This window comes from Ambystoma mexicanum, chromosome 2p, assembly GCF_040938575.1.
Source record: "Ambystoma mexicanum isolate Mex_15411 chromosome 2p, UKY_AmexF1_1, whole genome shotgun sequence".
Lineage (NCBI taxonomy): Eukaryota > Metazoa > Chordata > Amphibia > Caudata > Ambystomatidae > Ambystoma > Ambystoma mexicanum.
The window spans coordinates 301,462,488-301,480,711 of NC_090923.1; the positions used below are offsets into that span (position 1 = coordinate 301,462,488).

At 48.0% G+C, this 18,224-nt stretch overlaps 1 protein-coding gene across 2 annotated transcripts in view; it reads right to left on the reverse strand.

Annotated features, from left to right (window-relative positions):
• FAM120A (family with sequence similarity 120 member A) overlaps positions 1-18,224 on the reverse strand; it is a 1,536,407-nt gene that overhangs the window by 1,393,944 nt on the left and 124,239 nt on the right. For both annotated transcript variants that reach the window (XM_069643586.1, XM_069643587.1), the window contains exons 2-3: positions 17,915-18,161; positions 2,626-2,708 (exon numbers count right to left, since the gene is read on the reverse strand). In XM_069643586.1, the coding sequence (XP_069499687.1) occupies positions 2,626-2,708; positions 17,915-18,161 (330 nt within the window). The remainder of the gene's footprint in view (positions 1-2,625; positions 2,709-17,914; positions 18,162-18,224) is intronic.

Sequence of the window (18,224 nt, forward strand, 5' to 3'; positions counted from 1 at the left end):
TGCACATTTTGCAGCTTTGTCCTTTTTTGTGAGGTCGTCGATGCATCTTTCGATGCCCGGTGGTCAGCGCTTGGTGACTTTCCCGGATTTAGACACGGTGTCGGAAACAGACTAACGTCTGTTTCGGGGGCCTGTTGTGTAGTGATCGCGACCGCGATGGCCCAGAGGACAGGGAATGTTTATTGCCATATAGTATCCCATCCTCATCACCCCTCACCACCCCAGATATTGTTTCATTAAAGTGCAATGTTTTGTTTTTAATATGTTTTTACTGGGACGTCCACAGACAACGGTGTGTGTCCTCTAATCCAACATGGCAACCGTTTCCCCTCGACACCGCGTGTGGCTCATAGGTCGACAACATGGTTGACTTTTGGCCGTGGGGGGAGGAGGGGCGCTTGGTGTGATGTAACCTGGTAGTGCTCGAGTCACTGGGTGTCGTCCCCATTGCAGACCCGCCGGCCTTCCTCTTGGGGTCAGGGACTTGCATGCAGGAATCCGATGGATCCCTATCACCTTTGGCGTCACTTATGACATCAATGCTGCCATTGCTGGAGGTTCCGTCAACATCCATGGCGGGCTCGGTTTGCATGGCGTGGTGGGCCCAGCGTTTGATCTTGAATCCTTTTGGAGTTTTTGGGCCATAACAGTTTGCAGGACTTGCACTGTTCCTCAGTGTGGTCCCTGGGGAGATGAAGGTTGCACACGCGGTGCAAATCTTTCCAGGGAAACCTCCTATTACAGGAAGGTCACAATTTAAAGGGAGTCTTTTGCTTGATGTACAAGGATGGCAGCCTGGTAAAATAAATGGGAGAAAGGGGAATATACATTCTCCTAAGGAGACTGAATATGAACCTCCCTGTTCTCCCTACTGTGCAGGGCAGAGGCCCAATATGGCCTTGAAAGGCTGTAGGCAAAGGATCGTCGAGACGGGAGTTGCTATCGCCGACAAGTGAAACTTGTCCTTGAAGCCGTCACTCAAGATCTTGCGGTAAACAAAAGGACAGAAAGAAATATGACTAAGTAACGGTGTGAGCCAAGAAGGTATTCTGCCATATGCTTCCGACTATAATGGCGGAAAAAAACAATCAGAGGGACCTTGATGCATGAAGGAACACGGGTACAGTAGATGTCACACTAGTATTACTGGCATGCTCTATCAAAGTCCCTTTTCGAGTTTCAAAGACAAAAAAAATGTAATACTCCACAGCTACCACTAGATGTCGGCCGATGCATAGCATGTGATCTAAGCAAATTCCAGAAGCCTCAGAAATATGTATATAAACAATCACATCGTTGGATCCATTGTGACAAGGAGTCGGTCAAATGAAGCTGTACCGTGCAAGACTAAGTGGGTTGCCTACTGATTGACATTATTGTGTTTTATTTTACTGCCCAGTTCACCAGCATAGAGGCCTCAAAACGCAGACACCTTGTCGGAGTGAAGGAACATTCAGTCTCTACCAGGGGACACCGGCCCCCAAGTCTGCTGGAAGGCACAGACTGAAAAATAGTGCGATATAAGAGACATAGTTAAGTGTGTTGTGTCTACAATAGTGTGCATTTAAAAAAAAGGTAAAAGATGTATAAACAAATGCTCGGGGTATAGAGTTGTGGTGTATATTTACATTTTGAGTGTGTTGAGGTAGAAAGTTGTAAAACTAAAGGTTGAGTGTGAGGGGCTTGACATGTGCTCTGGCAGTCCTAAGTATGCTGTGGGCAAGATTTGAGATGGTCATGATATAGGACTTGTACAGGCGGATCTCCAAGTTATAGCAAGATGTTTTTTGTATTATGATTGGACGAAGATCTTGATTGTTAGCCACCTTTAATAATCTTGTAAGCAATCAACTCAGTCCCTGCATTCTAGGCAATATTGACATCATTATAGTGTGAAAAGAGCATAGACCAGCATTTAGAAATCAACGTTGCATGTAATTCAGGGGTTTATTGATCCAATGGAATAGGGCAGGAGAGAAACCTTTGTTGATCAGCAATTTCATTTTTTTCTTTCTATGCAATAAAGATATGGCATTTCATTGAGGTTTACTGTTTTTAGGGGCAAACCTTATTGGGGGATCAATAACACCTTAAAACTCAATATGGTGACGCCCTATATTCCTCTTCACACTTGTTTTTCGATTATTTATACTTTTATTTGTAGAGAGTATTTAGCACAAATGAAAAGATGTTTTTTTTCTATGGTATAGGCCCTCTTGAGATCGGAGAGCACAATAGTAGAGCTCTTATAGCATGCTATGTGATGCCTATAATGTGCACACATCAACACAGCAGTGCAAACAGGTGTATCCCCATTTCTTTTTTTTGGGTCGAGCTTGGGCTGAGGGGGTTCTCGGTTTGGTTTATTTGCCTGATTCAGAAAAGTAAACCAGGGGATCACATCAATATTTAGCGGTTCTCACTTTGCAGCTGTGCTTCATTTAAGCATTCTACCTAAAACAAAACAGGCCGCCCAACAAGAGGTGAAATAGACCAGTTGAAACCCAGAGTATTACATTATTTGCATCCATTACTATTTTTTCAAACTGAAAGGAGTATTACACTGATATGGGCAGCAATAAACTAAAGCCCTTTTCACGATATTTTCATTTTTCTGGCGCATACCTTGAGTGAAGCCAGTGGATGTTCGGGACCAAGCAAACTCCAGTGAAAGGCAGCCAAATCTTCATCTGGTAAAATGTGATTCCCTGAAGCAAGAACATATATACAAACAAAAAAACAAAAGCACGACACAGGTTATTTTTGTTCACTTACTTTTTTTGCCACAGAAAATATAATCCGGGTGGTGACAAAACAGTTCCCAATAGATGTAAGCGTATGGGCTACGCATGCATTTTATTTTATGACAGCAGGCATTAGGAATTGTTTTATGGCAAATTACTTACCGTAGTGACTAGCTCATCAATCCATAATCCCTTTTCCTTCATACTTCTGGGAACTCTGTTCCACTAGGACAGAAACGGAGGCTTTTTGACCAGCACAAAAAAGGTTTACTTTCATTTTAATTTTATTTTTAACGCTAAATCGGGATATAGGCAACCTCATCCACACCCCTACAGGCACCCTGGGCTTCCCTTCATCAGTCCTTTTCCACCCTGTGCCTGACTTGTGAATACAATGTAGAGGGAGTTTGGAGGACAAGAGACAATGAACTTTGAGTACATTAGTCTCTACAGGAAGTAAAATGTTCAGTCATCCATCCTATCCCATTTCCTCCATGCTTTGGGGTGATTTCCAAGAACCAGCAGTCAGCGAGAGTATGGAACGGCGAGATGTGGCAAAATCATCTAATCAATCTGAACATCAGTGCTGGAGGAAACGCATGCAGAAGCGCTTGCAAAAAGGTGATTGAATGTACCACTGATAAGCCACTGAAGCTGCAATGGCTGCCAATGCATAAGAATGAAAACCCTTTGGAGGAGTAATATTCTAAGAGGAGTATCACTCTTTGAAGCAAGAGACCACCCAAGCCTGCTTACTCATAGGGCCCCTGCATAAGTGGAAGAGTCTGCCCAAAGAGCAGAAAGACTCATTCCTATCCATATGCGACATTAGCTCTCTCCTAATGTGAAAATTATAGAGCATCCTCTCTGCCTCCAACTATTGTTTAGAAAAAAGGTTGTGTGGTTTTTTTTTTTCACCCCAGTGCTGCCAGGTGGCATCCCCGTAGCAGAGCCGCCGGCCTGCCTGCTTAGGTTGGGGGCTTGCACGCGGTAGTCCGACTGATCCAGTTTGCCCTCAGGTCACTATAGACGGCTATGCTGCCGTCACTGGAGGCTCCCTCAACGTCCATGGAGGCTTCGGCCTGCATGGCGTGGGCCCAGACCTTTGTTTTGCGGTCCTTAAATGTCTTGGCCTTAAAGGGCTTGCAAGATTTGCAGAGGCCCTCATTATCATCCCTTGGGAAACAGATTGCACAACTGGTGCAAGTCTTTCCTAGTGAATTTACGGTTGCAAGATGGGCAAAACGTAAAAGTGTATTCTCAATTGTGTATGGGGAAGGAAGCCTGGCGAATTATGTGGGTAAAGAAGGGAATATGCATTCTCTTAAGGAAACTAAAGAATGAACCACCCACCACTCTCCCTACTGCGAGTGCAGAGTCCTGGTGCGGCCTTCCGAGTCCGTCTGAAAGGGTTGTCGAGACGAGTTGGAGTAGTCTTCGACGAAAGTAGTTCTTGATGCCGATGCCGTTGACAAAGGTCTTGGGGGAGAACAGCTAACAAAGGGCAGAAAGAGTATACTAGATTTAATTATTTTTCTAAGTAATGGCGATAGCCAGAAGGAACTTCGCTATGAGCGACCGACAATGATGGCGGAAATCATTGTCGGTCGAGGGACCTCGACGCGTGAAGCACCATGGTACAGTAGACATCACACTAGGGATAGTATTACACTGGCATACCCTGTCGACGTCCCTTTTCGAGTTTCGAAACCAACAACTGTAATACTCTGCAGATTCCACTAGATGTCGGCCTATGCATAGCATGTGATCTAAGCAGATTCCACAAGCTTCAGAACTATAGTTATCTCCAGCCAAGGGTTGGCAAAAAGGTTGCCCCTTTAAACTGTTGTCCTCACATGCCCACTGTAGGAGATCCTGTGAGAAATCGCTCAAAACTTGAAGTAGGTCTGACATCTTGCCCGAAAACAGACCATTGAGACTCAAATGAGCCTCCGGTACCAGGAAAATACAGGATGTCGTGAGGCCAAGCAACCTCAGGTAATCTAAGGCCGGAAGACGCTGGGCATTCTGAAACATGGAGACAATCTGCTGAATGCGTCAAGCCCTCACTTTGGAAGGCAAAGTACCACCCACACCTTCCCCCCTAACCTCACCCCCCCTGCCCCCCCCCCCCCACCACCACCGAAAAACGCATCCAGGACCGCTCTCCGATGAACTGGAGCTTTTGGGAAGGTATCATGTGGGACTTCTTGAAATTGAGGGAGAAGCCCAGTTTGTGGAGAGAATGGCAGGTTATGCCGAGATGTTTCAGGACCTGTTTAGGATTACGTGCCCTGATCAGCCAATCATCCAGGTAGGGGTAGACGTGAATTCCCCCCCCCCCCTCTCCGGAGCTGCCACCACCACCACCATCAACTTAGTGAAACACTCTGGTGGAGGTCATCCCGAATGCCAGGATTCAAAACTGATGCGAACAGCCAACTGCGAACCTCAGGTACTTCCTGTGCTTGTGATGGATAGGGACATGAAAGTAGGCATCCTGAAGGTCCCATGACATCATCCAATCCTAAAGCTGGAGAACTTGAAGGATCTGAGAAAGGATGACCATTTTGAACTTGACATTCCTGAGGAACATGTACAAGTATCACAAGTCCAAAATGAGTCTCAATACTCAGTCCTTCTTGGATAAAAAAGTAAGGGAAGTGCCACCCTTTGTTCCGCTCAGTCACAGGTACTGGTTCTACAACACCCCCCTCTAGCAGGCTCGAAAATCACTGCAAAAGGATCCGATTCAGAGTTTTGCAGGAGTGGCTCCCCGGTGGATGATCCGGAAGCCTTCTTAAAGGGGAAGCAGTAACCATGGGCTACTTTTTGCCATGCCCAAGCATCAGAAGTAATGTCTCGCCATTCTTCTAGATGCTGAGTGAGACTGCCTCCCACTGGTGTCCTTTGCATTAAGGCCTCAGAGTGGTCTTGAGGCAGCTGAGGCCCTGTCTGAGGGTAAAGAAGCCGTTGCTTGGGTGGGCTTAGCACCTCTTCCTCATCTACCACAAGGACATTTCTTTTGACCTCAGACTGGCCAGTCACCTCGCTCTTCCAAATGAGGAAGAATAGCGAAAGGACCTACCCCTCCAAGCCTCTGCAGAGGGGTGCGAAGGTTGTGGTTGTCGGATGGCGGCACTTAGTGACTTGTCTGCCGCTTTTGAGGTCTAATTTCTCTAGGCTCTCGTCAGCCTTTATTGCCAAATAGTTGAGTGCCGTCAAAAGGCATGTTGAGAAGTCTAGATTACACATCAGGTGCAAACCCAGACTTTCTCAACCAAGCAAATCTCTGTATAACTGTGCTCACACCATGGCTCTGCTAATGCTATCAGCAGAGTCCGAACCTGATTGGAGAGACTCACACTTAGCATCTTTCCCATCCTTCAAAATGTTTATTTATTGGTTATATGTAATGCGCACTATACAGCAATTTGTGTTTCAAGGCGCATCAAGACAAGGGGTTGGGGGGATAAGGAAGAAAGGTATAAAACAAAAACATTCTTAAAAGGTCTTGAAGCATTCGGAACGTACAAGTGCTATAGCAAGAGAGCAAGGGAGAGAGGGGGCAAACACAAAACACTCAGACTAGGTTATGAGACGATTTATAACGTGCAAGTGCTGAGACATAGAAAAGGAGGTAGAGGGGGAGCAAGGGGAGAAGGTAAGAGGCACAGTAATACAAACAGTTAAAACGTGCAGGACAAGTAGGTAAACTGCTTTAAGGAAAACCAGACATGCAATTGTGAAAAGCAGGTAGGAGTGACTGCAGACTGGAAAAGGCTTGCCTCAAGGAACGAGGGGCTACATCCCGGGAGGGTCGCTGGCGTCCTTGAAACACAATGCAGCCTTCTGATGTGGGATCTTACCTTCTCCACGTATCTTCTGTGGCCTGTCAGAGGCAACGACCTCCGGTTGGTGTTTTAGACCCCCCCTGCTCTCATCCCTTTGTCCGTTGCTCTGCGCCAGTAGGTTTTCCTTCCCACCTTCCTTCTGCTTCCACTCATGTTCCGCCTTGCTCAGAGTGTGCCTCTAGGCTCTGCCTTTTATCTGTGTGAGGAGAGCTAATTGGAAGTCAAGTGCCTGACCCAATTAGAAGGACATGTCCAGTACAATGTGTGAAAGTTAGTCTTGTTACTCAGTCACCCTCTTCCTCGGCCCAGTGTTGGTGCAAAAATGGGGTGAGGAGGGAGTTGGGACCTCAGAGAATCCTAACAAATAGGAGGGGTTGGATGAACAGAAAATTATAAGTGACTCACCGTAGTGACGAACGTACTCTTAGTCCTTAGTCCCCTTTCCTCCATACTGCATGGGCGTCCCTTCCAAAGGACGGGAAGCATACCTTTTCACCAGAAAGAAAACCTTCTTCCCCTTTAAATTTAGAGGCACGCGGGGGTGCGACCTGGGAGCATGCGCTGACATGACTCCGCCCTCCGGCGCCACACCTCAGTCCCCACAGACGTGTCGACAATAGATTAACATTGCCTAATGACACCAGGTTTATTAGGGGGGTTCGGGGAAAGGATGGTGGGACTTATGGAGGAAAGGGGACTAAAGAGTAAGTTAGTCACTACAGTGAGTAACTTATAATTACTCTTACGTCCTGTCCCCTTTCCTCCATACTGCATGGGCAATTACAACTGAGTGTAGCCCCAGGGTGGAGAGGAGCCCCTTCATTAAGCAAACAGGTTTCTAAGAACTGCCTGTCCGAAAGCCGCGTCTGATCTAGAGCCGGCATCCAAACAGCAGTGCTTGCAGAAAGCCGAAGGGGTGGCCTATGTGGCTGCCCTGCTTATGACTTGGCAGGGTACATGCTGCCAGAATGCGATGGCCGTTGCCTTGGCTCTGACCGTGGGGCGTGCATGTTGGCCGTCAGTGGCTCATGGTGTCCCGTGTAAGCTTCTTTGATGCCGAGACCATCTAACGGGCTATGGAGGCCTGATATCCGGTCTTGATATGTGAAGGTGACAAAAAGTGCATCCGACTTGCGGAAGCCCTTGGTCCTCTCCAAATAGCATTTCAGGGCACGCCTGACATCCAGGCAGTGCAGAACGCTCTGTGCCTCGTCTTTGGACTCATCAAAAAACGTAGGCAGCACTATTTCTTTGTTTAGATGGAATGCGGAAGACACCTTAGGTAGGAATGCTGGGTGTGTCCGCAGGAGTACTTCATCTCTGAAACGTAGTGTAGGGATTGGAGACGACCAGCGCCTGGATTTTGCTTATCCTGCATGCCGAGGTGAGGCCGACTAGCAAGGCCGTCTGAATGGTGACCAGCCTCATGTCCGCGGATGCCATTGACTCAAATGGTTGTGCCAGGGCACCCAACACTATACTGAGGTCCCAAACAGGGTGTGGCCTCTTGATGGGCGGGTAGAGTCTGGCGAGTCCCGTCGGATGCTTCTTGACAATGGGGTTGGAAGAGAAGACCTCTTCCTCAAAGTTTCTGTAGGCCCCAATGGCTGCAAAGTAAGTGCAGCAAGTGTCTACCTGCACGCCCGAATGGGCGAGGTGCGCCGAGAAGGAGAGCACGTCGGCCAATGTACATGCACGGGGGTTGATAACCGTAGTGTCTGCCCAGTGGCAGAACGTGGTCCACTTGCTCTTATACTCTGCCCTGGTAGCTTTGCCCCTAGTGCCCTGTATGATCTCTAGATTAGCTTGGCACAGGCTGAGGTGTCCTAGCGTGACCCACTCAGGAACCACGATGTGAGGGCTAGTTTCTGTGTCGCGAAGTGAATGACTCTGCCCCACTGCTGTGCCAGAAGATGTACTGGGCCCGTCAGAAGGCGAATGCAAGGTCTCTCTGAGAGGCTGAGCAGCTCCGAGAACCATGGCCTGACTGGCCACCATGGAGCGATCAGAATGACCAGGAGTTGGTGAGACTCCCTGATCTTGTATATTACCCTGTGTATCAGCGGCGTGGACGGGAAGGCGTATGTGGTCATGCCGTTCCACTGAATCTGAATGCGTCACCCAGGGAGCCGGGGCCCTGTCCTTGCCAGGAGGCGAACTGTTGGCACTTCCTCTTGTCCCAGGAGGCAAAGAGGTCCACCCGGGGGTGTCCCCATCTGCTGAACATCTCCTGCAGTACGAGGTTATTTAGCAACACTCCCAATTGTCTGCTTCCAGTCTGCTGAGCCTGTCCACCTCCAGGTTGGACTGCCATTCCCACATGCTGACTGCCAGTCTGCACCGTGGAGGCGACCTGGTATCTCCCCGCTTGTTGACATAGAACATGCTGGTCGAGTGGTCTGTCTAAATGAGGATGACCTTGCCCTCGATAACCGTAAGGAAGGCTCCGAGTGCTAGTCAGATCGCCTTCAGTTCCAGCCAATTGATGTGGTACTCCTCCTCCTGCCGGGTCCAGGTGCCATGGATGCAATGGTTGTCCAGGGTGGCACCCCCATCCCTCTCAAGAGGAGTCCATAGTGATGGTGACCTGTGGGGTAGGTTGCCGGAAGGGCTTGGCTGACCGCAGGTTGCAGTCCCTGGACCACCATGTGAGGTCTGGGTGAAGAGAAGAAGGACCGATTGATCATCTCCGCATGAGAGCCCTGTTCCTGGTTCCATGATGCCACGAAGTGCAGCTGTAACCTCCTCATCCAGAGTCTCGTGTGGGGACGGCCAATAGGACCACTGCCATGAGACCCAGTAGGTGTTGGTACCACCAGGCTGATGTCACTTCTCTGCTGAGGAAGTGCGCAGTGGCCCTCTTGATGGCCGTGATCTTGTCCTCCAAAGGAAAAACTCTCTCAGGGCCTGTGTCCCAGATGAGCCCGAAGGAGGTCAGAGTCTGCGTAGGCTGCAGCTGCGGCTTCTTGAGAGTGAGCGAAAAGCCCAGATCTTGAAGCATGTTTATGAGGGCATGAGAGGTGCAGTGCACCGCTTCCGGAGATGAAGCCCTGGCAAGCCAGTCATCGAGGTACGGATAGATATAGTGGCCCTGAGCCTTGAGGAGGGCCCCCACTGTAAACATCAGCCTGGTAAAGACCCTGGGGGCCGAGTTGAGGCCAAAGGGAAGCACCTGGTATTGGAAATGGTAGCCCATGAACCTGAATCGTAGAAAAGAACGATGAGGCTGCCAAACCGGGACGTGCAAGTACGTGCCCTTCAGATCCAGGGAGCACATCCAGTCTCTCCTGCACAATGTCTCTGCTATTAAAACCGGCGTAACCATTTTGAATTTTTGTAGAGGTAGGGAGAGGTTGGGGGTGGAAAGGTCCAGCACAACTCTCAGGCCCTCTTGGTTCTTCTTCTGAATGGTGAAAATCCTGGAGTAAAAGCCCAAGCCTTGCTGGGACTTCCTCCACTGCTTGGCTCTCGAAGAGCGACCGGACCTCTGCCAAAAGAGTTGCTGTCCCAACCTGTGTGAGTGGAGGAGAAGAGGCTGGGACCCTGTGGATACTACTGAGAGGAACCAGGGGCACGCAAAATTCTGGCACCAGAACTTTGCATGTAGAGCAAGCCTGCCCCCCACTGGAGACACATGGACCTGGAGGGGCGCATCATGCCTTCTTTCCCTCTGAGGCTGTTGAGGAGTAGGGGGACTGGAAAAAGCCCTTACTCCACCCCCTTTTGTTGTTTGTGCCGATGTTGGGTTGGCGAACGGTCAGGCCACGGAACCCTCCATATGTACGCCCATTGTCCAAGCGCTGCTGTGACTGGGTGTACATTTTGGGCGTGGTCTTTGTAAGGATGGATAAAGACATGGCTGTTTGTGAGCCGTTTTTCTTTTTGTTCAGCTCCGTCTTCATGGTGGAGTCGAAGAGGTCACCCCCTTCGAACAGAAGGTCTAATATGCGTTCCTGGACATCCGGGTTGAATTTTGTAGCACAGAGCCAGACTGTTCTCTCGTCCGTGGCAATGCAGATGGCCCGGCCAGAGGTGTCAATGTGGGCCACAGTGGACTCCATGATGTCTTGTGCCAGCATCTTGGCCTCTGGCAGTCCTGCCTTGAATCGTGATTGGCTCTGTGCCGGAAGCTCTGGGAGGAAATCGGCAATTTCCCGCCAAAGCCTCTGGTTAACGGCTGCCAGCATGGCATCCCCGTTGGCTTGACGAAGATGCAGGGACGCGTTGGAATACAGCTTCTTCTCGGACGCCTCCAAGATCTTCTCCTTGACTAGCAGCGCCACGGAGGAAGAGGCCGAGGACTGAGGCTTGGAGTATAGTGATGCTGCAGCGATCACCGAAGGGTGTGGCTGAGGGTAAGCCGATAGCAAGAGTGTATCCCCCTCCCTCTGCCTGTACTTGGCGTCCAGGCATCGATTGACCGGCTGGACCAACTGGGGCTTGAGCCAGCCCTTTTTTGCCAAGGTGACTATGTCCTTCTGCATCGGGATCCCTGTTCTCGCTGCGGGACGTAGCACGAGGACCTCGGCGAGGACCCCCTGTGATGGTTGCTCGACCTCGGGTTGAAGAAGGGCCAAGTACTCTGCCAGCCCTGCAAGACATTCATGGAAGGCCTTGGCCGAGGACGGTGTGTCGGGGTCCTCATCCACATCTATGCCCACCTGAGGGTCCAGTTGGTCCAGCAACGTTTGAGGGGTGCTGGGTGCCGAAGACTGGGGTGTGGAGAATGGAGCCGGAGGCTGCAAGGGAGGGTGGTACGGAACTGCCTGCACTATCAGTTGGGGGGCCGGAGCGGGCGGCGGAGGCTGAACAGGGGCCAGTGGTGCCTGTAATGAGGCCTGCGGCGCCGAAGCCATTGGTCAGAGAATGACCCTGTTGGCATCCCTGAGAATTACCCCCATTCGAGGAGATTTCATGAGCCTGAGGAACCTTTCAAAAAATCTGTCCTCACAGGCCAGAGGGGTGGTAGGCGATATTGACGAGGTAGTGGGCGGCTGCTGAAGCCGCTGCGTACCCTTCCCATACAGACGCAGCGGAAAACTGCCCTGCGCAAATGAGGGGAGTAGACTGTAGGCCACATACCTGGTTGACACCAGTCCAACCTTGACACGTTCCTCCACCTGCTCCCTGCCGGTCATGGCCATAGGGCAAGGACCACAAGTTACATCACTTGAAGGGTCCAGTTGGACCCAGTCATGGCGCCTTTGGCACCAGGCTCATGAGAAACTGTGCTCTGCACACTTTATTCCTAGTGCACGTGTTATTTCATCTCTTGCAGGGCCCCCACGTGCATGCAGGCCGGGTTTGGCCATAGGAATGCATTGGGCTACACGTGCAGCATCTTCTGGGAGTGGCAGGGTGGAGCCATCAAGCAGAGCAAAGGGGCATGGCTAGGACCAGGCTATTTAAGCCCGCCCCGGCCGCATGCCAGTGCTTCGCGTTAGTCTGCTCATGCAGCGTAACGCTCACCACCGCATGAAGCGCTTCTTACCCGATTCCAGCAAAACCATCGCCTGAAGCGCAGCTTACCCGATTCCAGCAATACCATTGGTGAAAACCCTTGGGGTGGAGGTCAGCTCGAGTGGCAGAACTCAAAACTGATCATAAGAACAGCCAATGGCAAACCTCGGGTATTTTCTGTGCTTGTGATGAATAGGCACATTAAAATAGGCAACCTGAAGCAAGGCATAAATTAAGCAGTTTTGGATATTAATATGCTATGCAATTCTGTGGGTTTGCTAATTAAAAACTGACACTTGTGTAGCATAGCTAGCTATTTAAATTACATTGTTCAGTGAAAGCACATCTTTTCCTGCATTCCTCTCTTGCAATCAGGGCTCTCCATCCTCTTTTCTCGATTTACTGCACTTTCAAACAGGCTAATGGAGAGAGAGAGGGAGTACAGTGCCAAAAACCTGTTTTACATTGCTAGCCCAGAAAGGCTCTGTTTTTTGAATAATTGCAAATCTGAAGTAAGGCAATGCTGCCATTCAATTCCTTATCAAATTAAGTTACATAATGCATAATTACAGTATTGCTACTGTAAACACTGCATTGTTTCCACACTTTTCAGTAATGTTTAGATTAGTCTAAATCTCATAGTGACAACTATATTTCATTTTGTTTGGGAAGGTGCATCACATTGACAAGTGAAAAACACTTTTGAAAATGTACATGATCACACAGCCAAATGCTTTGATGGCAAATCGATTTTTTTGACCTGCTGTTTGCATAGACCTGTGCAACGGGTGCTCTACCCATGAGCTGATCCCAAACTCCTCGTCATCCTATCCTTTCACCCAGTTGCTTTATACTAGCTACACTGAAAGTGAGATGTCCGCAAACTACAATACTTTACCTAGTTGGCTCAGTGCTCCGTCTACTATTCCATTCCCTCTGCTTAGTCACTTACTTTCTTTCCTCTTAATTAATGAATACACAAAGCTAACTAGATGTTTGTGCAAAGTAGTGCTCAATGGTTCCATCCAGTCTGAACATAGATCTGCTGCAATACCATACACTGTACTGAGCCTCCAGAGCTTGCTTTGCTCTACGATTATAAGCACTTGCAGAAGAGAGCTTTCCAATCTGGAGGCTGGAAACTAGCAGAATCTGCAAGTAGCCACCCTAATTTCATGCCGACCAACTGCGTCTCTGCCCAGCCTCGACTCTGTCCTTGGGGACAGTGCCCCAGGCCAAGTCTCCACTGGAGTGCCATACCTAGACGCTCCTGTGCCCACTCACTGCGCACCCTGCTGCAGGATCTGAAAATAGTTATTTCCAATTGCTGTCATATATGTTTAGTTCACTTTTAAGGAAATCAAGAATTGTGCATGGCATGGTTCCCTTAAAAAGGAAAGCAAAATATCAGCACCCCCAATGCCAGCTTTGAGTGTTAATATGGATAAATACTGTTTCCATGCGTGTGCAGAGCTGGAATGCTGCACTTGGGTCTACCTGGCTTGGGCTTGAGGGATGTTAGCAGCCCTGCCGTCCCCAAGAATGCGCTATTGAACAATTTACAATATATTGAAAAAAAGTTGTGATTAATGACAGATAAGGGCCATCTTGAACACCTGAATTTGACAATTACCCTGTCTGCTGCAACACCATACTATATGGAATACATTACTCACCGTAATCATATTTCTGGTGCTTGTATCTGCTTAGATTCACATGCTATGCATAAGCCGACTTCTAGTGGAAGCTGCAGAGTACAGTAGTTTTCGAAACTTGAAAATGGACGACAAAATAGGGCGTGCCAGTAATACTATCCCTAGTGTGACGTCCCCTGTACCTTTGACGTTCCTTTAACATTGTGAACTTTTTGATTTATGAAACTTCAGAACTCTTGCAGAAAATGATGAGTCAGGAATACAATATACGGACACTGCCCTGTGCAACACTGACCCAGCTGCACAGAGTCTTGCACTGAAAACTGTTTTCAGAGCCTTTTCGTCATTTTTATTTATTTGTGTCCATTCATGCAGCTATCCTTTACATTTTACAGACACTCATCCCGCTAATGTCTTACTTCAGCAGTGCACAAAAATGCTGCGTTGTTGCTCATTGTATGTCTTGTATAAAAATAACTTCTGGTGACATTACAAATATCAGAAGGAATTGCTAATACAAAAAATGCTTGCTAATCTATACAATTATAATTAAACTCTGGTAATCCATTTTTTTAAAACTAATGTATGCTTTGTGAAGGTCCAATGATACCATCCGATCATGGAGCTGGAGGGCCTGAAGGATCTGAGAAAGGGAAACCATTGTCAACTCATCCTTCCTGGGGAATTTGGTCAAGCATTTCGAGTCCAAAATGGGACTCAATCCTCCATCCTTTTTGGGGATCAAAATGTAAGGGGAGTACCACCCCCTGTTCCTCTCTGTTGCAGGTACCGGTTCTATAGCACCTTCCTCTAGCAGACTGGAAGCTTCCTGCAAGAGGAACAGATCTGGAATTTTGTGGGAGTGGCTCCCAAGTGGATATCAAAGGCCTTCTTAAAAAGGGGAGACGGTAAACCTGTGCTACTGTTTGCAAGGGCCAAGCATCAGAAGTAATGCCCCAGCATTCTTCCAGAAGCTGACTGAGCCTGCCTCCCACCTCAGTCATGTAAACTAAGGCCTCAGAGTGGTTTTGAGGCAGCTGAAGAAGCGGCTGAGGGTAAAGTAGCTGTTGCATGCGCGGACTTGGCACCTCTTCTTCGTCCACCACGGGGGAATTTTCTCTGGCCTCTTTGATTGGCCTGGCACTCTCGCTCTTATAAAAAATTAGGACTACTAGCGAAAGGACCTTATCCTCCCACCCTGTGCAGTTGGTTGGGGAGGTCTTATAGCGACAATGATTTGGCCGCTGCTTTTGAGGTCTGCAATTTCTCAAAACTTTCATCAGCCTTGCTGCCAAACAATTGTGTGCCATCAAAGGACATGTTAAGTAGACTGGACTGCACATCTGGTACAGCGCCAGACTTTCTCAACCACGCAAACCTGCGCTTTACCATGGTCATCGCCATGGTTCTGCTTACACTATCTTCAGAGGCATTCGCACATTGCATCCTTTCCATCTTTCACAGTATTTATGAAACCTTCCCTCTCCTCTCCTTCAGGAATATGCTCAGCTGCAATTGCAATACAGTCCCACAAGGTGAGGGTACATTTGGACTTTAGAGCCATACTACTGGCTAAAAGTGTGGGGGGGGGTGGGGTGGGTGCAGGCAGAGGAAGGGTGGGTGGTGCAGAGGAAGGGTGGGCGTGCGATGGCGGGCCAGAGGAAGGGTGGGGTGGTGGAACTGGGGTCTAGGGGAGGGAGAGGAAGGGTGGGGTCGTGGGGAGCCAGAGGCAGACACAAAGCAGCCTTGGGAAAATGTCCAATAGCACAATAGTAGCCCAAGCAAAACCCAACCAGCACACATAATGGCGCTATGGTGGGTGGGGGTAGAGAGAGAGTGGGGGCTGGGGCATTAGAGCGTGTGGGATGGTGGGTGTAGAGAAACAGCCTCGGAGGAAGGAAACAACAGATCTGCCATCAAAACTAGCTTAAAAATAGCCCAAATCATTTGAAATCACAATGCAGCAGGGAAATGGAAAGCCTACCACCTGACTTGCTTCTTGCAAAGCTGGTGATTGGAGCAAATATTTTTTGGGAACATTTGTTGGGTAGAACAGCAGAAAAGTTCAGAAAAAGATTTCAGTGATTTGGCAGGTTCATGCCATGGCCTTGCCCGTTGCTGTGCCAACCAGATATTGTTAGATCAATCTCTCCCTCCCTCCCTCCCTCCCGTAACAATAGTTTCAGCAATACCAAAACCAACCATAATATTACCAGACGGTGGGGTCTGTGATATAAATCAATAGGCTGTGCCAGGTGTACTTACTGCATGAGGTGCAGGGACAGCAACCATGCGAGTACTGCAGAAAGCAGAGTCCTGTGGTGCGACTAACTGGAGATTTAAAAAAATTGGCCAAAGAAAGAGGGACTGATGAAAGTTGGAGGTCGAGCCTATAGGCCGTAAAAATAAGGACAAAGTGCAGACCCCTGCCGAAAGTAAAAATGGAAGACAAGCGCCAATTTCTAGATGGAACAGGCTTGTACAGGTATCCAAATTGGTTTGTGCTTAGAGACAGACACTCCCCGAACACCCTCTACCCCCTGCCCCCACCTTCCCACGAGTAAAAATATTGTTGGGGGGCGCCAATAAAGAAATGAACTGCCTACTATATTTCCTATTTAAAGGATACAATGTTCTCCCTTTTAAAGAGAATTGCACCTGTTGGACATCCTCTGGCGTAACCCGGGAAAGCCAGCCCAACAGTTCAACGGTTTGAAGAGCACTAGGATAGGAGGGAAGATGAACCACAAAAGCCATGTAAAGTATGGCTGAGAATTGTAATCCAGTGTGCATTATCCAAGTATTGCGGTATTTTGCCTCCTAGCTAGGTTAGCACTTTAATAACCCCATACATAAGGAACAAGTGACTAAGCGGACTAGAACCTAAAGTCGTGCTTTTTTTATTTATTAGTAAAATGGCACCAGCATGCAGAACCGTATACACACACATCTGTATCCAACATAAGGCCAGGTTCCAGCATTTGCAGTTCATTTTTTTATATACTTCCATTTTGCGAATTTTTTTCGTTAGCACATTTTATTGGTGGAAACAAAGAAACTCATCGGCACTTACACAGATTGTATGCGTGTTACAATTCACAATGGTGCCCAATGGCACGCCCACAACAATTTGTTAGCCACATGAAACCGTATTGGTTTATATCCCATTGTTTCCACAACGGACATACATTTTGAGCCCACAATTCTACACGCTAAAGAAAAGTAACTTAATAGGCATCCACACAAAATACACAATCGTCAATGGGTGGCATCAAAAGATGGTCGATGTAAAAAAACACAAAAAAACACAAAACAAAAAAAAACTCAGAACAAGTCCAACCTTCTACTAACTATATGAATATCTCAATACCATAAAGACTCGAACAAGGCACGTGTGGGCTGGAAGAATAAAGACAACAAAACAAGACAGAACCACACAATTAAAAACCTCATATCCCTTCTGCCTGCAAAGAGGCAATACAAGAAGTGCAAACTATTCTTTCATCATTGCACGTTCAGTGGCAGCTCTGCGAAACCCTCCACCAAACAAAATATTTCCCACAAAAAATGTATAACTGAAATATTTCCCACTTTGAGACAGAGCATGGTCTCACTAAGCAAGTAAGCACTACAATGTTTAAGGCAGCTTAGGGTATAGACATTTCTGTAATTAAAAACCTTTACATTTCAAGGACTTATTAGATTAAGTATTGGCTAATAAAACCCATCTTCGTGTCCCTTACAGAGAAATTATGACAACAGCGAAGGTACGTGTAAGGTAGTAAGAGATGGAGACTTGAGTTAGTGGTGGGCAGGAGAAGGGGATGAGTTTGAAATAATCAACCCATGGTGTACAGCTTATCCACAGTGGTCTTATATAGACACTGTCAGTGCCGTGCACAGACACGGACATGAAAGCTCACTGGTGTGATTGGGGGGTAATGGTGTAGGGTGCGACAATCCACAGGAGGAGAGCCCAATGAAAATCAGAAAACCTTGGTCTCAAATACCATTCGTAAATCGAATAATGGCATAAACTGGGGTGCATTTAAAACGAGGGTGTGGGTAGTGAGGCAACACTGTCCCATTGTACAACAAGAAGAGAATGTACACAAACATTTCAAGTATCTATTAAAAATAAACTATTACGACAATGGCATTTCAAAATCCGACAAGCAAGTGGTATCGGAGATGCGCTTACCTAAAAGGGCAGCAAAAACTGGAAAGCGGTTTGGATTCAGGTCCAGTTGCTTGGCAACCTCATGCATCAGGTATTGGCTTGTCGTGAGGCTCTTTCCATTACGGCTAAGCTTCAGGGCATGGGCGCTGAAATAGTAGGGGATGTTACATAATGCATAATCCGAATCGTAGGCAATCAGACCATGGAAACCGTTCTCTCTGCAGAAAGCAATTACTTCTTGATGATGGTCTTCAATGCTCTGTGCAACCTAGAAGTGCATAAAGAGAGAAGAGAAGCATTCAGCTAACAGTCTGGCCAAAGAGAATCCAGA